The 18,675-nt window shown below is 35.2% G+C and overlaps 1 protein-coding gene across 12 annotated transcripts in view; it reads left to right on the top strand.

Moving 5' to 3' along the window:
- adgrb2 (adhesion G protein-coupled receptor B2) overlaps positions 1-18,675 on the top strand; it is a 364,163-nt gene that overhangs the window by 296,377 nt on the left and 49,111 nt on the right. For all 12 annotated transcript variants that reach the window (XR_007829792.1, XM_051136470.1, XM_051136468.1 and 9 more), the window contains 4 exons: positions 2,503-2,653; positions 7,632-7,701; positions 11,451-11,517; positions 16,180-16,265. Coding sequence is in view for 11 of the 12 variants with exons in the window: in XM_051136470.1 (XP_050992427.1) it covers positions 2,503-2,653; positions 7,632-7,701; positions 11,451-11,517; positions 16,180-16,265 (374 nt within the window). In the remaining variant the exon portion in view is untranslated. The remainder of the gene's footprint in view (positions 1-2,502; positions 2,654-7,631; positions 7,702-11,450; positions 11,518-16,179; positions 16,266-18,675) is intronic.

Here is an 18,675-nt window from a genome sequence, read left to right as displayed (position 1 = left end):
AAACAGAATCCACAAAACCAGAAATTGAGATGTATACATCATCTGAAAGCTGAATAAATAAACTTTCCATTGATGTATGGTTTGTTAGGATTGGACAATATTTGGTCGAGGTACAACTTTTTTAAAATCTGGAATCTGAGGGTGCAAAAATTTTGAGAAAATCGCCTTTAAAGTTGTCCAAATTAAGTTCTTAGCAATGCATATGTCACGCTCAGACGAAGCACACGAACAACGACGTAAATAAACAAAAGGTATTTAATAAATCCAACAGGGAACACAGGAGACACAGGAACACAGGGTAGTAACATTAACGTCCAACAAAGCAAGAGGGGAAACACACGCTATATATACACACAGACTGATTACAGACACAGGTGTTGACAATGAGGGAGTGGGGGTTTGGACAATATTGGCATGAATCCTTTTTTAATTTGTGATCATTTTGCACTGATAAGGGACAACACAAACTACGAAAACATACTTTATTACATAAACAGTTTATACATAGAAAATACTTACATTTTCGATTCATCAAAATATCCACCATTAGCAGCTGTTACAGCTCTGCATAATCTGGGCCTAAATTCATTGTATTCTAAACTTAATTGTTAATCAATTGTTGAAGCTATTAAGGTGTGCTGACCCAAAAATCTTTTAAAAACCTGGGCCAAGTTTAAACCAGTAATTACTGTAATCAAAATGAAAATTATTATTGCTGGTCTTCAATGATAATGTCAAGTTACTTTAATGTATTTGCACCAAAAAACGATAAGGATTTATGCTGATATCGTCCAAAACCACACTTTGCCAGGGGTGTTTCCAAACTTTTGGAGGGCAGTGTATTTATGGTAGAAAATTTACAAAATGTCTTTATGGAACATAATCTTTACTTCAAGGAGAAGTTCACTTCCAGAACAAAAATGTACAGATAATTTACCTCCTCGTCATCCAAGATGTTCACGTCTTTTTCAGTCATCAAGAAATTATGTTTCTTGAGGAAAACATTCCAAAATTTTTCTCCATATAGTGGACTTCCAAAAATACAGTTTCAGTGCAGCTTCAAAAGGCTCTAAACGATCCCAGCCGAGGAAGAAGTTTTTAGCAATTTTTATACTTTTTAACCTTAAACACTTATCTTGTCTATTCTCTGTGACTCGTATGCGAACTACATGTAATCCGGGTCAGTACAGTCCGGGTAGGTTGAAAAACTCCCATCTCATTTTCTCCTCCAGCTTCAAAATCATCCCATCGCTGTTTTACCTTTTTTGTAAATGGCATTTGATCTCCTTTGCACGTTCACTTTGTAAACACTAGGTCGGTAAAAGGTTAAAAAGTATATAAATTTAAATTTTTTTTTTAGAAAATAACCAATTGTTTTGCTAGATAAGACCCTTCTTCCTCAGCTGGGAGGATTTAGAGCTCTTTAAAGCTTAAATTAAACTGCATTTTGAAAGTTCAAACTCGGGGCACCATAGAAGTCCACTATACGGAGAAAAATCCTGAAATGTTTTCCTCAAGAAACATAATTTCTTTACAACTGAAGAACGAAAGACACAAACATCTTGGATGACAAGAGGGAGAGTAAATTATCTGTACATTTTTGTTCTGGAAGTGAACTTCTCCTTTAACCTCAGGTCTCAGACTCCCTAGAGATAGTAGTCTGCCTGTGGTACAGGTAGCTGCTGTTTGTTCTCTCTCCAGCCTGTCATGACATTATGTAAGTGGCCACGACAGAATTTGAGAAAGGCGTGTGGAAGGCGCTGGAGGGTCAGCTTTGTGTCAGCCGTGCCAGTCACACCGAGAGAGCGTAAGATAGACTACAGAGGCACCTGAAAAATAAGTGCTGCCATTCAAACCCAACCTGTCGCTCAGAGCTACAAAGAAAGCTGAAGACAAGCAAAAGGAACTGCTCGCAGGATCCCTTCCCCCCTCGATCCAGACTTAATATTTCACTAAAATTCTTATATTCGGCATTAGTTTAAGAAAGTAGAGATAAGCCTAATTTTGCAAACCATGAATGGTGTGAAATCCTTCTCATTTCCTGGGTCATTTGCTGAGCGGGCCGCTGTTTAGCATTAGAATATGCACCTTATTATTGTGTAAAACCTCAGCGAGATACTCTGCTTACGCTTCTCATTTGCGTTTGCCGCTTACTTAAATCATACTTTCTTTAATTCCGGCCTGTCATTTTTCCTTAGAAACTATACAACCTGTAACTAACCCATTTACACTTTTTAAGCACCGTCTACGAGGAAAAAAGCCTAGGCAGGATGCGTTGTTAAAGCTAATTTCCACACCACAGTGGAACCGAGCTAGTTTCTCTCTAAATGGACCTTCGTCAATGTCCGCGGCTCATTCTCACTTCTTCTTCTCAATCACTTCATCTCTTTCTCCCTCTTGGCTTCGATAACAAACAGCCGAGAGCTATTTGCACCATTTTTTTTGTCACTTCTTACTCCCTATTTCTCTGTATTTCTTTCTTCTTCTCTCTTTTGTCTCTAGGGACTGTGCACTGTGACTGCTGCCTTTTTGCACTTCTTCTTTCTGGCCTCTTTCTGCTGGGTACTGACGGAGGCATGGCAGTCCTACCTGGCTGTGATTGGGAAGATGAGGTCCCGCCTCATACGCAAGCGTTTCCTGTGCCTGGGCTGGGGTAGGACACCCGCACACGCATTACAAACTAGCATCGAAGGTCAAAAGCAAGTGCTTCAGCTTCAATATTAAACATGCGGGAGTATAATATGCCAGCTCTTATCAATTCAGTCACATCAGATTGTCTGCAATGTCAGTTTACCGAATGACACACCATAAACATGCCACTGGAGCTCAGTGTTACTTTTGTATTACAAGACGTAGGTGTCTGATCGTTGATAAGAAATGCATTTGTGGCACCGTCTTAACACAGGCGGGATCTGAAAGGTTGTTCGGGCTGTAGCAGTAGCACACACGTACTTGTTTTGTAACTTATTGATCCACGATCACTTCCATTAATTCATAGATGCCCTTTGCAGATATTGTGGAATAGCATGGGCGCCCATAGGGAAGCGGTAGTAGATGGATTTCTAACTAAGATGTCACGAAAGTATTACTCGTATTACTCGTATTACTCAAAATGTGAAATGTGGATGTCGTCATAAATGTGCTGTGGCTGGTCGCATACGTGCTCAGAAGTTCAAATCCACCTTGTCTCATTTCTTCTCTCTGAGTCTTGTTTTGACTCTCTTATCCATGAAGCCAAAAAAAATGCAACACGTATGGTAAATTAAATAAATCATAGTATTTATTGGCGTTTAGGAATTGTCAACACGATTGATTTATTGATTGACTGATCGTCTGTGAGGAGCAAATTATTTAATATTCATGGACATTGCATATTACATTGTTTCTCAGCAAAGAAAAATCATAATTATTTGCATTTTAATATTTAATTTTTAACCTCTTTTATAAAAATACTGAATATTTCCTGTGCCTGCCTAATATCTATTTTTATTTATTTTTATTTTATTTTTGTTTCATTTCATTATTTCATTTAATTTTTTATTTAATTTCACTTTATTTTGTATTTCATTTTATTATTTAATTTAATTTAATTTAATGTATTTTTTTATTTTATTATTTCATAACATTTTATTTCATTTTATTTTGTTCTATTTCATTTAATTTGATTTAATTTTTATTTAATTTAATTTCTTTATTTAATTTCCTTTTTTTAATTCAATTTATTTTATTTCATTATTTAATTTCACTTTATTTTTTATTTTATTCTATTTAATTTTATTTCATTCATTATTTTATTTATTTTTTTCATTTCATTTTATTCTATTTAATTTAGTTTATTTTATTATTATTGCATTTCATTTTATTATATTTAATTTTAATTTAATTTTATTATTTCATTTCATTTATTTTTTTATTTAATTTAATTAAATTTTATTGTGTCTATTCCATTTTATTTTATTATTTCATTTAATTAATTTCCTTTTTTGTTATTTTATTTCAGTTTATTTTATTTTTTATTTCATTTCACTTTATTTTGTATTTCATTTTATTATTTAATTTAATTTAATTTATTTTATTATTTCATAACATTTTTATTTCATTTTATGTCATTCTATTTCATTTAATTGGATTTAATTTTTATTTTATTTTATTTCATTATTTAATTTCCTTTTTTTAATTCAATTTATTTTATTTCATTATTTAATTTCACTTCATTTTTTATTATATTCTATTTTATTTTATTTCATTTATTATTTTATTTCATTTCATTTTATTCTATTTAATTTAATTTAATTTTATTTTTTATTGCATTTCATTTTATTATATTTTATTTTTATTTGTATTTTATTTTATTTTAAAATTTTATTTCATTTTAATTTAATTTAATGTTACGGTTTTATGGTTATCTGTTTGTGTGTAAGTGTTTTGTTTTTTTTTATTCTACTTAAAAAAGAAATCACTACAATACACCATCTACTTTTAAAAGGCTGTCCGTAAAGAAACTTTATTTTGCCCATGTAGTGTAGTGTAGTTACGGAATCAACCAACAGGAGCAAACTGACCATTCTAACTATCCAAACCTTGACCCCCTGTAGGTTACTGCATGAAACAATCACAGCTTGAATCCAGAGCAAACTCATGTTTCTTCATCATGTGCTGCTTCCTCCAGAGCCGCATTTGGATCCCGTTCATCCCCTCCCTTCCTGCATCTTTCAATCCTGTTCTCTAAACCGGAGTTTTCTAATTGCTTTTAATTTCCAGAGTTAATCAGAGCATTGTTAATTACATGAATATTTCAGAGGAGAGCTCATTATGTGTGGACGTGGCACACAGACACAGAGCGAGAAGAATGGATAGGTCTAATTAGCACATGAGTAAAGCTGGCCTCCCTGACTGTGATGGCAAACACAATAGGGATGACACCAGCAGGAGAGGCCAGGAAGCCCTCACAGACACCGAGAGGGGAAGGAACGTGGGGTTCTACAAAGTAAAGGTCACTGTACACGTCATTATAAACAAGGACCAACAAGTACACCTTCCTCAGTCTTGAGATGAGAAACTTCATGCTGAAAAGATCTTTAGTTATGACAGTGTTTACTGCTTTTTTTGTTTGTTTGTTTGTTTGTTTTGTTTAATTCCTGTAGAGGAAAAAAACTACATTCATAAACATTTATTATTATATAGTTTTCTCGTGAAGGAAATAATTAAATACAATATAAAAATAAATTAATTAATTATAAATATAAAAATAAATATTGCATGAAGCTTGTTTGAAAAAGTTTTGCGTATTTCCTTAGTCTACTGCATGTCTATTTATTTAATATTTAATTATCCGTTCATGCATTTATTCATTGTTGTTAGCGTTTTTTAATTTTTTGTAGTTTTATTTATGTTTTTTTTTTTTTTTTTTTTTTTTTTTTAACAAATATGCATTTTTACAATTTCAAGACATTTCAATATTTACAATTGCATGTTTATTTTTTAAATTGTTTACGTCTAATTTGTGTCAGGTGTCAGTATAAGTATATGAAATATGAAAATGGGGAGCTTTAGTACTCTTCAAAAATCTAGCTGGTGAACAAATAGCACTGAAGTGCTGAGGTTTATTTATTTTTTTATTTAATTCATTTATATAATTTGCTGGTGAACAAGTAGAAGACTACTGAAACACTAAAGGGTTTTTTTTATTATTATTTATTTATTAATTTTTCAGAAATGTAGATGGTGAACAAATAGAAGACTGAGGCGCTGAAGTTAGGTTTTTATTTTTATTATTTTTTTATTTATTTACATTACATTTCATTATTTTGCAGACACTCTTATCCAAAACGAATTACAAATGAGGACTTATTTATTTATTATTATTTATTTTTTTTTTATATATTTTTCAAAAATGTAGCAGGCGAACAAATTCATTCATTCATTCATTCATTCATTCATTTATTTATTTATTTATTTACTTATTCATTTATGTCTTAATTCTTGTTAAATATTTCTCAAAAATCTAGGTGGTGAACAAGTAGAAGACTACTGAAGCACTTGAATGTTTTTTTTTTTGTTTTTATTTTTTTGTAATTTCAAAAATTATCCTGGTAAACAAATAAAAGACCATGAAGCACTGAAGTTTTTATTTATTTATTTATTTATTTATGTTTGGTTATGTTTAAAAAAAAAAAAGCACTGAAGGTTTTTTTTAATGAAGTAATTTTCAAAAATGTAGCTGGTGAACAAATAGAACTCCATGAAGTCTGGTTTTTATTTTTATTTTATTTTTTTATTATTTTTATTTTATTATTATTAATTTTTAAAAAATCATTTTAAAAAATCTAGCTGTTGAACAAATAGAAGATCACTGAAGCACTGGCGTTTGTTTGTTTATTTATTTATTTAAAAAATAGTAAATAAAATAAAATAAAAATAATAGTAGACCACTAAAGCACTGAAGTTTGGCTATTATTTTTATTTATTTAGTTAGTTTCAAAAATGTAGCTGGTGAACAAATAGAAGACCACTGAAGCACTGAAGGTTTTATTTTTAGGTTTACTTTTTATTTTTATTTGTTTATTTTTGTTTATTTATTTATTTTCTGGCTGAAAAAGTAAATTGTTTTCTTCAAATTGGCAAGTTTCCAATACAGTATACTGAACATGCTGTTTTTACAATTTGTGCTATTAATATATGAAATATTAAATATATGCATTTGAAACTTAACACCTGAAGCAAAACACAGTAATGTGCATTTAATGATAATAAAATAAAAGCAGTTTAACAATGTGATATATCCAGAAACCATATAAGTAGTAAGATGAAGAGGTTGTATTTAATACATCCTTTGCAATTTTTACATAATTACATAATTAAGACATAAATTTGGCATGCTGAACTGAGCTACTTTTTCAACTTTGTGCCACTGGGTTTCTGAACTGAAACAATTAATATATACATTTGAAAGTTAACACCTAAAGCAAAATACAATAATGTGTGTTTAATGACTTTATACTGTCTGACATAAAAGTTCTTTGGTTCCAGCTAGCATTCACATTGTTGCTATAAGGGCATTGCAATGCTTGCTCTGTGTATTTGCCCTGTGGAGAAAACAGACAGGAATGTTTACACTGCTACACTTTGGCCTCATGAAAAAAGACACATACACAGAGGCCCATGGGAATTGCTCTCTGCTAAAGTAGCGTGTCTGGGGTCTGGGAGGGCACTGCGCACAGGGGGAATGCTGTACCTGTATGCTATGTGCATTTGTCCATGAAAAGGGCACAAGCTAAAGAAAGTCACCAAAGTGAGAGCAGATTACTTCAGCTAACTTCCCCTCCAGCCTCTGGCCATTTGCCATTAATGGCTCTGAAAAAATAAAAAATTCTAGGTCGCATTTTCTGTTCGTAATTTTCCTTTTAGCAATGCTTGTCCTGTTATTATATGTGATGGGCAATTTTCTCATGCAGGCTAAATGTATAAAATCTCTTTGCTTTCTATGCATGTCAACATTTAAATTGTCAAAAAAGTTTTTCAGAATTTCTTTTAAATCATTTCAATGAACTTTGCCGCCGCATATTGCAATACAAAAATGTGATTTCAGTATGTTAAGTTTCCCTTTCCTCATCACAAGCTTTATGTTGCAGGTCTTCCAGCCCTTGTGGTCGCTGTATCTGTAGGTTTTACCCGGGCCAGAGGTTATGGCACGCCAAGTTAGTAAGTATCACTGATGCAGCACAGTCTCACAAGGAAAATGTTTATCACACATTAAAACTTTGTTCAGGATTACAGTACGTCAAGTCTCAAGGATCCTTGAATATTTAAAAGAATACGGAAGTACCTACATTACATCTAAAAAAACACAGATATTTATTTGTTATAGTAGTTTTGTGTACTCAAAAAGTACTCTGCATAATGGTATAACACATACTGAGTAATGCTACACATAAGCAGCAAACACGCTTACCTGATGTATGACATATAGAACATTTTTGCCATCAAATTAATAATTAATCATCAAAAACTCCAGTATTTTCTAGAAAATAAGTCACACCTGTCTAAAAGGTGCTGGATCATCATTGCATTATCTATAAGTTACTGTGTCAGTCTATGAGTTACACTGTATTGTTATATACAGAAATAATGTAAAATACCACATACACACCAGTACACACAAAACAGTTCTCTCTGGTCCTCGAATCTGATTGTCTGAGAGGAGTATGATATTCTAGTGCTATCAGAACTCGTTCTCACAACGAGTGTCATGGCGGACACCCAAATCCACTATAATTTTATAAGTAATACTGTTTTTGTCACGGAATGTAGTTTTAAGAGTTTTTAGGTGAAAATACACAAACATGTGGTTTGTTAGTAAAAATATGCAGACATAAAATATAACGTGATGAGATTTTGCACTCAGCCAAAACTATTTGCCCTGGAACAAATACAGTTGAGGTCAAAAGTTTACATACACCTTGCAGAATCTGCAAGTTTATGTTAATTATTTTACCAGAATAAGAGGGATCATACAAAATGAACCATACAAATTAATGAAATTATTTGTTTTTTCTGCCTTTTTGTGTATTTTAACCTTCCTCCAATGACTGTATGATTTTGAGATCGATCTTTTCACACTGAGGACAACTGAGAGACTCATATGCAACTATTACAGAAGGTTCAAACGCTCACTGATGCTTCAGAAGGAAAAACAATGCATTAAGAGCTAGGGGGTGAAAACTTTTGAATTTGGAGGTCAGGGTAAATTTAGCTTATTTTGTCTTCTGGGAAACATGTAAGTATCGTTTGTAGCTTCCAAAAAAAAAAGATATTTAGCCCAAATAAGAAAAATGTGCTCATTATTATTCTGTTCAAAAGTTTGCACATCTGGCTCTTAATACATCATTTTTTCTTCTGAAGCATCAGTGAGCATATGAACCTTCTGTAATAGTTGCATATGAGTCCCTTAGTTTTCCTCAGTGTGAAAAGATGAATCTCAAAATCATACAGTCATTGTTGGAAAGGGTTCAAATACACAAAACTGCAAAAAACCAAACAATTTGTGGGACCTGAAGGGTTTTTCTGAGGAGCAGCAGGCAGTTTAACTGTTCAGGACAAACAAGGGACTCATGAACAACTATCACTAAAAAAAAAAAAACACCCAGCTATGGATCATTCAGGTAACAACACGGTATTAAGAATCAAGTGTGTAAACCTTTGAATGGGGTCATTTTAATAAACTAAACTATTATTTTCTTTTATGGATGTAAATGTCTTTTATGTCAAATATCTTATTCAGGCCAGTTCTAAATAGAAAAAAACCTGCATTTTGTATGATCCCTCTTATTTTAGCAAAATTATTAACATTTTGCAGATTCTGCAAGGCTTATGTAAACTTTTGACCTCAACTGTAATAGATTAATGAGACCAAACACTGCCCATTTGTTTTAGATTTACCTAAAACAAATTATATCTCATGTTTAACCACTATAGAGACATCAGAGCCAGTGGCAAATTCCAGAAGATCTGGCCAAGGTGAGGCTGCTCTTGGCGGGTTCATGAGCGCTTAACGGCTGCTGATGCCTTGGAGCTCATATCTCTTGTTGTTTGAACATTAATGTATGTTGGCAGTGTATGTACAAATCTACCCTATAATGATAAAAATCCATGCAGTGGTTTTTAATTAATCTGTAAAAATAATATCCCCTTTTTCAAATAGAGCCATTCTCAGATACCTGTCGTTGTGGCGTCACACCAACAGAGGCCGCTCCCATGATAGTTGATTGACATGAGCGTTTTACCTCCGATCAGTTGTAACAGTCCAACCTCTATGTTTTGATGCCAGAGCAAGGATGTAAGTTAAACAAGAATTGAGCGATTGAGGTGTTGTGTTGCTGGATGTAATAATGAACATAGTGCTGGTCATTTATTCCCAACATCTGAGCTGCTGAAGATGCAGTGGATTACGTTTGTTTGTGAAGGGAATGCGCCTCCCGATCTACATATATTCGTCTATGTTCACGCGAATCATCCGTGATCCAGCTTCACTTACAGCAGAAGTGATTATAAGGGTTTTTTTATGAATCTTTGCGATCGCTTTTCCTAATAATGTGCTAGTTAGCAAGTTTAATGGCTAAAGTAAACATGCTCGTCCCTCATTTGCATTTAAAGCAGCCTCGACCAGAATGGGATGATTTTTGAAGAGCTGATTTTGACAAGGTAAAAAGGGTGTTGTTTTACACTACCATTGAGAATTTTTAACCAAAGCATATTATAGACTTTTCATTAAGACCCTAAAGAATCATATCAACTTGTGGACAATGGGCATCCGATGACCCCTTTAAAACTACATTCTGTGACACAAAAACAGTATTATTTATAAAACTATATTTGATTTGGATGACCGCCATGACACTTGCTTTGAGAAATACTGCAATTAGATTCAAGAAGCAGTAAGAACATAAACTACATATAATTCATTACAAACATTTTGTATAGATTAAAGTGAAACAAACACTAGAAATGTGGCATTTTTTTTGTGACTGTATGTTGCCTAATGTTGACCTTTTGCTTTGGTTTTTCAACAACAATCTTGAGTCAGAGAGTCCCCAGAGAATCCTGTTCTTCCTCTTTTCCTATGGATTCCCACAAAGTGGTGGCCATTTTCTGCTGCTCTGCATATAATGGTTTCTGTCTTTACTGCCCTACTAAGCAATTGATTTAAACTAGGGAGCTCCCTGACTAATCAGAGACAAAAGTTGAAAACAATGGTGGCCTTTGAGAGCTTTAATTGGATATGTCTGACACATGGATTCCCCTCAAACCGAAGGACAAATTTTGGAAACAGTGCCAAGAAGTCAGCGGCCTCAAATAACCTAATCTCTGGGCTCAGTAACAGCCTGCTTACTTCAGCCACTCTTCTCTACAGTCATCCACATACGAATTCATGATTGAGTGCATTTCACAAGGACGTCAGAACACAAACTAAATTGAAATCTTTGATTACACTTGACCAGAACATTAGCAAATGTTGAAACAGCTCCATTAAAAACATGATTAATAACGCTCGTCTATAAAGTATGACCTTCCAGGTTTCTCAGAGTTGTTTGTGTAGAGCTTTAACAGGCAATATCTTTATCTGTGTTTTATTTGCTCTCTGCAATGAAAGCACTTAACAATATGATATTTCCAGAAACCATGACGAGGTGGTATTTGAGGTATCTTCTTAAGTTTCTTAATTTAGAGAATACATTTGATTAGAATCCAAGCTGACTTCATTTATTCTTCCTCCTTTTTAAATTTATTTGTGTGAAGAAAAAGTAAGGTTAATAAAAACTAGAGAAAAAAACAACAACTCAGTTTCTTTTTCTTTCTCACCAACCCCCTTTTTCTGAAGACAATAACATCTCAACTGTCTCTTGTGATTTGCAGTGTTTATATTTCACATTTTCTCTTTCTCTTAATTTCAGTTGTTGGTTGTCTCTGGAAGGAGGGCTACTCTATGCTTTTGTCGGTCCCGCTGCTGTCATTGTACTGGTAGGCACTGCTTTCTGCTTTCTCATTGGTTAGATTTAGCCACCATGAGCTCCGCCCACTTTAATATGCATTTTAAATATATCAAAGCATTAGTCGACGAGAAAAATCACTAATGAGATTAGATTTGAAGCCTGTCTCATTTCAAATGTGTGTATTTTTCATCAGTGTATATCATGTTAAAATGCATGAGTGAACTTGATGAGCTTATTAGCCCAAAGCGACCAAAGTGTGTGTGTGTGTGTGTATCGTCCACAGCCCTGGTCTCAGGTGCGTTTTCTGTGAGGTGTTTGCGTTGTTTTTCATGGTCAGATGTGATTTGCGTTGTTTGTTTCTTGGTGGTGCCGTGAAGCGGCCCACTCAAACAAACAACTGCAAATGAGATTTGGGCATCTGGAGATGCTGGCTCCCTCCTTGGAGAGGCAAATCTAATTAATGGAAAAATAATTAATCTTGCCTCTAGCAAATAGTAAAACGAAGACCCATTGTCTAAGCAAGCGCCTTGCATGATCAGAATACGAACGGCGCTCGTAAACGTGTTAGACTTGGTAGGTTCGATATGCTCTTGGAGCATACTGAACAGGCCGAGTGTTAATTTGGTGCAGGGGTTTTCAGCAGGGGGTCTGTTGTGGTTCTGTTGGGGGTCCAGCCAATTATTGTTTCATTTCAAACTATTTTTTTGGGTAACACTTGGGTACAACAATGAAATAGCTAGCATGAACTAACAATGAATAATAGTTTTACAGTGTTTTTATTTAATATATTAATACATATTTAATATTTCATAGTGATGCAAATTAAAATGAATGTATTGTGAACAAAATACATTGTAATTTTAAAAGTTTGGAGTCAGTAAGATATAGATTGGTAAGAAGAGGAAATGTCTCTCGAGCATGAAATATTAGAATGATATCTGAATGATCATGTTTATGCCCCTCAGGTATGTTTTATGCAGTTGTTTTGATAGGGAAACAAGCTACAGTTCCAGTTACAACATTATTTATTCTTCAGAGATTGCCTTTTAAATGTAATAAGTATCAACTAATATTTGGTTTTCAACCACTGAAAATGGGTACAATTTTACAAATTGGACATTGAGTCACATTCCATATCTCTGGGGCTGAACCATATAGGGGCTTAAAAGTGAAGATTCTAAAACAAATGTTCAGTAAGAAACAGAATCTAAAATTATATTCAGATATCTTTAATACTTCTTGAGTTACAGGCGTGCAAACTTTTGAAAAAGAATATTTATGGCACTCAGATGTATGTTCTATGCAATTGTTTTGATACAGGGTAACAAGAATATATTTATAGTTATAGTTTAAATATTATTTGTTAAACATTTCTTTTTAAAAGAAAAGAAGTGGCCCACATTTGCTTTTTTGACCTCTGAAAATGTGAACAATTAAAAAATCGACTCCTAAAGCTATATTGATATTAGAGTATCTCTGGAACTGAACCATACAGGGCCTTAAAAATGAATGTCAATGTCAAATAGAATGTTTGTTATGAACCAAAATCTAAAAAGGCATTGAGAAATCTTTAATACTCGAGTTACAGGCATGCAAACTTTGGAGAGAAAAAAAAATGGGGCCATTTTTACCCCCTCTAAAAAATTGTACATTACTCAGTAAACATATATCTGGGACAATATTTCGGCTTTTATCACTATACGTTTATCTTTCTTCAGAAAAAAATATACTGACAAAATCAGCCAGGAAAATTTCTGATATGACATGTCAAAAATAATTTTCTAAGCAATGTCAGCATCATAACATGGTGCTAAACACATTATTGTAGGTTTAAAATTCAATATACAGTTTGTTTATATGTAACAAGGGGCCATTTATTTGAAATAGACTGATGACCCCTACTTTAACAAAGTTGAATGCAGCTGCTGTAGTCACAGTCCATGCGTTGGTGTAGAGCAGTCAGATGTCACTTAACCGGAAGAGATTGTCAGTCTTTTGATCTACAACCATATGCCCTCCTGTTGTAATACAAGAGAAGCAGTATAGCCCTGGCTCAAATCCTGTGTGTACTAAAGGTTCAGGAGCACATATGTATTTATGTGTGTGTGTGGTCTTTCCATGGCCTTTGTCTAAGCTCCTCTTTAGTGCTCTGTGTGTCCAGTGGGCAGCTGGCTGGAGCCGAGTGGACAGCAATCTGCTAAGAGAGAGAGCGCGTGGGTGAGAGACATGAGGGCATTACTGTTCCTTCATGATCCCACCTGCTCATTTGCTTCCAGACTTAAATCTACAACACCTGTCACAGGCTGTTAATGAGTCACTGCTGTAAATGCTCCAGGGTTAAAGGTCACCATGCAACACTGCTTTATTATCCCACTACCCTAATTGTACTTGTACATTTCTGGCCACAAATACTACATTATTTTCTTCCACTTAGATGCTGCAGTTTCTGTATTTTATTATACTATCTATCTATCTATCTATCTATAGATATCTATCTATCGTTCTATCGATCGTTCTGTCTGTCTATCTGCAGTATCTCACAAAAGTGAGTACACCCCTCACATTTCAGCAATGTTTTTACTATATCTTCTTAAGGAACAATACTTTAGAAATGAAACTTGGATATATTTTAAAGTAGTCAGTGTGCAGCTTGTATAGCAGTGTACATTTACTGTCCCCTGAAAATAACTCAACATACAGCTATTAATGTCAAAATAGCTGGCAACAAAAATGAGTACACCCTAAGTGATAACAGCGCGTCATTTAACCATGCAAAGCTACATATCCTATCCACCCATTTTTTGTCTGCTTGACAGAACCACACAAAGTTGTGTATCTTGTATTAGAGCAGTTAAAATTTGGTGCTTTGAGTACAGTTCTCTCATACTGACCACTGGATGTTCAACAAGGCACCTCATGGCAAAGAACTCTCTGAAGATTTCAGAATTAGAATTGTTGCTCTCCACAAAGATGGCCTAGGCCCTAGGCTATAAGAGGTTCAGTAACAACCTGAAACTGAGTTACAGTACTGTGGCCAGGGTCATACAGGGGTTTTCCAAGACGGGTTCCATTCGGAATAGGCCTCGCAAGGGTCGATCAACGACGTTGAGTGCTCGTTCTGTGCGTCAGGTGCAGAACCTGGCTTCAAAAAACAGATGCATGATTACTGCCAGCATTGCTTTAGAGGTTGCAGAAGTAGAAGGTCCGCTTGTCTGTGCTCAGACCATTCGCTGCACACTGCAACAAGTCGGTTTGCATTGGTGTCAACCAAGAAGGAAGCCTCTTCTGAAGCTGGCTTACAAGAAAGCCCACAAACAGTTTGCTGAAGACAACCTGTCCAAGAACATGAATTACTGGAACCATGTCCTATGGTCTGAGGAGACTAAGATAAAGTTGTTTGGCTCAGATTGTGTCCAGCATGTGTGGTGATGCCCTGGTGAGGAGTACCAAGAAAACTGTGTCTCTCCTACAGTCAAGCATGGTGGTGGTAGCATCATGGTCTGGGGCTGCATGAGTGCTGCTGGTAATGCGGTTCATTGAGGGAAACATGGATTCCATTATGTACTGTACATTTCTGAAGCAGAACATGATGCCTTCCCTTCAGAGACTGGGCCGAACGGCAGTTTTCCAACATGATAATGACCCCAAACACACCGCCAAGATGACAGTTGCCTTGCTGAGGAAGGTGCAGGTGAATGTCATCTGACCTGAACCCTATTGAGCACTTATGGGGCATCCTCAAGCAGAAGGTGGAGAAGCACCTTGTGTCTAACAACCAGCAGCTCCATGATGTCATTATAGAGGATTTAAAGAGGATTTCAGCAACAACCTTTGCAGCTCTGGTGAATTCCATGCCCAGAATGATTAAGGCAGTGCTAGATAACAATGGTGCTAACACAAAATATTGACACTTTGGACACAGTTTTGACAAGTTCAATTAGGGTGTTCTCACTTTTGTTGCCAGCTGTTTTAACAATAATGGCTGTATGTTGAGTTATTTTTAGGGGACAGTAAATATACACTGCTATACAAGCTGCACATTGACTACTCTGTCGTTCTGTCTTTATATAGTTCTATTGTTCTGTCTATCAGTAGTTCTGTCATTCTGTTTATCTATCTATCTATCTAATCTATCTATCTTTCTGTCTATCGTTCTGTCTATTGCTCTATCGATCGTTCTGTCTATCTATCTGTCTATCTATCTATCTATCTATCTATCTATCTATCTATCTATCTATCGTTCTATCGTTGTATCTATCGTTCTATCGATCTATCGATCTATTGTCTATAGTCTATAAACTTATAAACTTAGAGGCTTTTTAAACTTTTTTCAAGACTTTCAAATGTGACAAACTTTGATTTTCTAGTTAAAAGTACAGTTATATGAATTTCAATTCATTTTAATTAGATTTCATGAAATTCAGATTAGAATATGCAATTCTGCATCTGGTTTGCTACTTAAATTCAAATGGAAGTAGAGAGTTGACTTTAAAAGACAACCCTGATTCGGTTCTGAATGGAGCATAACCCTGTTCCTAACTAGTCAACAAACAGCACAGCTGTCACCGACTACACCACAAAAATTATGATGGTTACATGTTGCACGCTAAATAAGATTCTGATTTGACATAACCAGCATAACCACATAAAAAACAAACAAAACAAATAACCTTCTGTCTCTTTCCAACAGGTGAACATGCTGATTGGGATAGTCGTCTTCAACAAACTCATGTCTAGAGATGGTATCTCAGACAAGTCCAAAAAGCAGAGAGCAGGGTAAGTGAAGGTCAAAGTGATGGCTATATGATATCCATCTATTTCTGGATTTGCACCAAGTCACTCATTTACCACTAGCCTGTTGAAGGTTTTAAAATATCCTGTCAAATATTTGTGTGGGTGAAATAAATTACTCATGCTTTCTCTCTCTCACACACACACGCACATATAGGACCACTAAAAGTTGAAAAACATCAGACTGAAAGCCAAGATATGACAGGTTCATTAATGGACTCGTATTGATTTGCTGGCCTGCTAACCTCAGGCTAGTCCTCTGATAGCTCTGTCATTAGCTAAGTGTATATTCATTGTTCATGTAACTGCATATACTGACAGGATCAAGGAGCCCTTGTGCTTTTAAAACGCTTGTTCTGTTTTGCCTTTGTTTGATTGGACACAAAGCAGAGTGATCCATTAAACACTTGTGTTAATGAGTGGACCGCCACATCCCTCACCTCAAACGAGAGGCTAAATCGCACTGAGAGATTGAATATTCCCATTCCGCTCCATGAATCCGCTACCTGCAAACCTCAAGAGCGTTCTCACAGCCCTCCGTCTTTAATTAAACTATCGCTGCATCAGAAATCCCCATTTTTAAGCAAAGATAAGTGCACTACATTGTTTAAAATGAGCTCACGGTTCAACTGCTGTCAAGCTCATTGTGATGCATGAATGTGTTTTCGCCAGTACTATACTGAAGGCATGAGAATTGCTTTAATGCTCACAGTGCGACTGAATTAGTGCATCTAATAGTTACCGACAGCCTCTCCGCATTGAATGTAAGCTGTACAAATGCCATTTAGATATGTGGCATTGCTTTGGTGGACCACCATACCGATGTCTTGGCAGGAAACTGTGGGTTTGCTAATTGAATGAAGAGCTAATCAGAGATCTGAGCTAATCCAATGACTGGATATTTGTAATCCCTCCAGGCAAGAGTACATTCTGCAATTTTGCCCTAATTGATTTGTCTTTTTTTCCACTTTTCTTTTCCTGTATTGTTTATGTACAAGGAAGACCAATGCATATTGGGAGCTGCAATGGCTAACTACAATTTTTCAGCTAGTGGCTTTGATATAAAAAGCACTTAAATTCATGCTGTCTTTCACATACAGTACATACAAGTATGCAACGTAGAAGTTTTTTCCTTTTTTTTTGGGTGGGGTTAGGGGTTTGCTGTCAGTCCCCAATCCCAAGTATTACATTTTGCAACTCAAAGGATTATTAAGACTTAAATGGCTTAAAATAACATAAATTATGTGATGTGACTACGGGTTACCCCATTATTCTGATGACGTCAAATGGCTGCACTCTGTGAGCTACTGGTGCTACCTGTTGCTATTTTTACCGCAACACAACTCGGTAAATAAAATACGGACACAATGACACAGCTACTAAAAGAGCTTACAGGTGGCAATGGATATAAGCATATGCTTGAACCAAATGCCATACCATACATTTTTTCCCACAAGGACTCTAAACGCCCTTAGATATCAAGTGCTGAGAAACTCCTTCAGTGGCTGCGGCTTCATGACCGTATCGGCATGTTTACATTCTGCCAGGATGGCATCTAGTTTTTCCTGTCTTGCCATTTGTAAGCTCTTTCAGTAGCTGTGGTCTACTAAAAGCCTTAAAGGCATCAGGGCTAAAGTGGAGAGGACAAAGACGCTGGTCTTTAGGAAGTTTTATTTGTCCACTCTGATCTTCCCATCTTTTCTCCTCTTCTTCTTACTAGGAAAGCAGTGAAGACTTACATCTTTCATTACATCATTACATTTTCCAAGCTGTGTGACCATAAAAATAGGAACAGGTAACACCAGTAGATCACCAAGTGTAACCATTTGATGTCATTGAAATAATGGCACCCCCATAGTCCAAAATATGTATAAAACAATGTGGATTTTTTAAAACAACGTTAATCTTGAATGGGTTTTCCACTATATATTTCAATAAGAACAATCATTATTTCAAGCCATACAAGTCTTAATATCCATTGTTCCCTTTAACTCCTCATGCTCTGTGCATGAATGATAACTCAAAATATCAAACTAATTGAGAGAAAGTGCCTATACTTTTCAAGGAAACTTGAATAAAATAGACTTCAAGGAAGGACCCAAGCCATATCTAGAGACTGCAATATCAGATAATTGGAAGTGGGCCAGTAAGCAACTGCATAGCAGTGCATTAAAACCACTCAGAATCCTTAGCAACTGCATAGCAATGCCCTATCAACCAGCCTCAACACCCTAGGAGCTTAGCAGGTTTTGCAGAGGCAAACATTAGTCACAAGCCTTTTTTTTATTGTTGTGGGCATATTAGCCAAGCAGGCTTTTTTAGTAAATTAAATATTAAACTGAATTTAGTATTACGATTTCAGTGTTTTAAAAGGATGGTTCACCCAAAAATGAAA

Source organism: Labeo rohita, chromosome 19 (genome assembly GCF_022985175.1).
Source record: "Labeo rohita strain BAU-BD-2019 chromosome 19, IGBB_LRoh.1.0, whole genome shotgun sequence".
Classification (NCBI taxonomy): domain Eukaryota; kingdom Metazoa; phylum Chordata; class Actinopteri; order Cypriniformes; family Cyprinidae; genus Labeo; species Labeo rohita.
The sequence above is the reverse complement of the archived record's forward strand: the minus strand, read 5'-3'. Positions and strand labels throughout refer to the sequence as shown.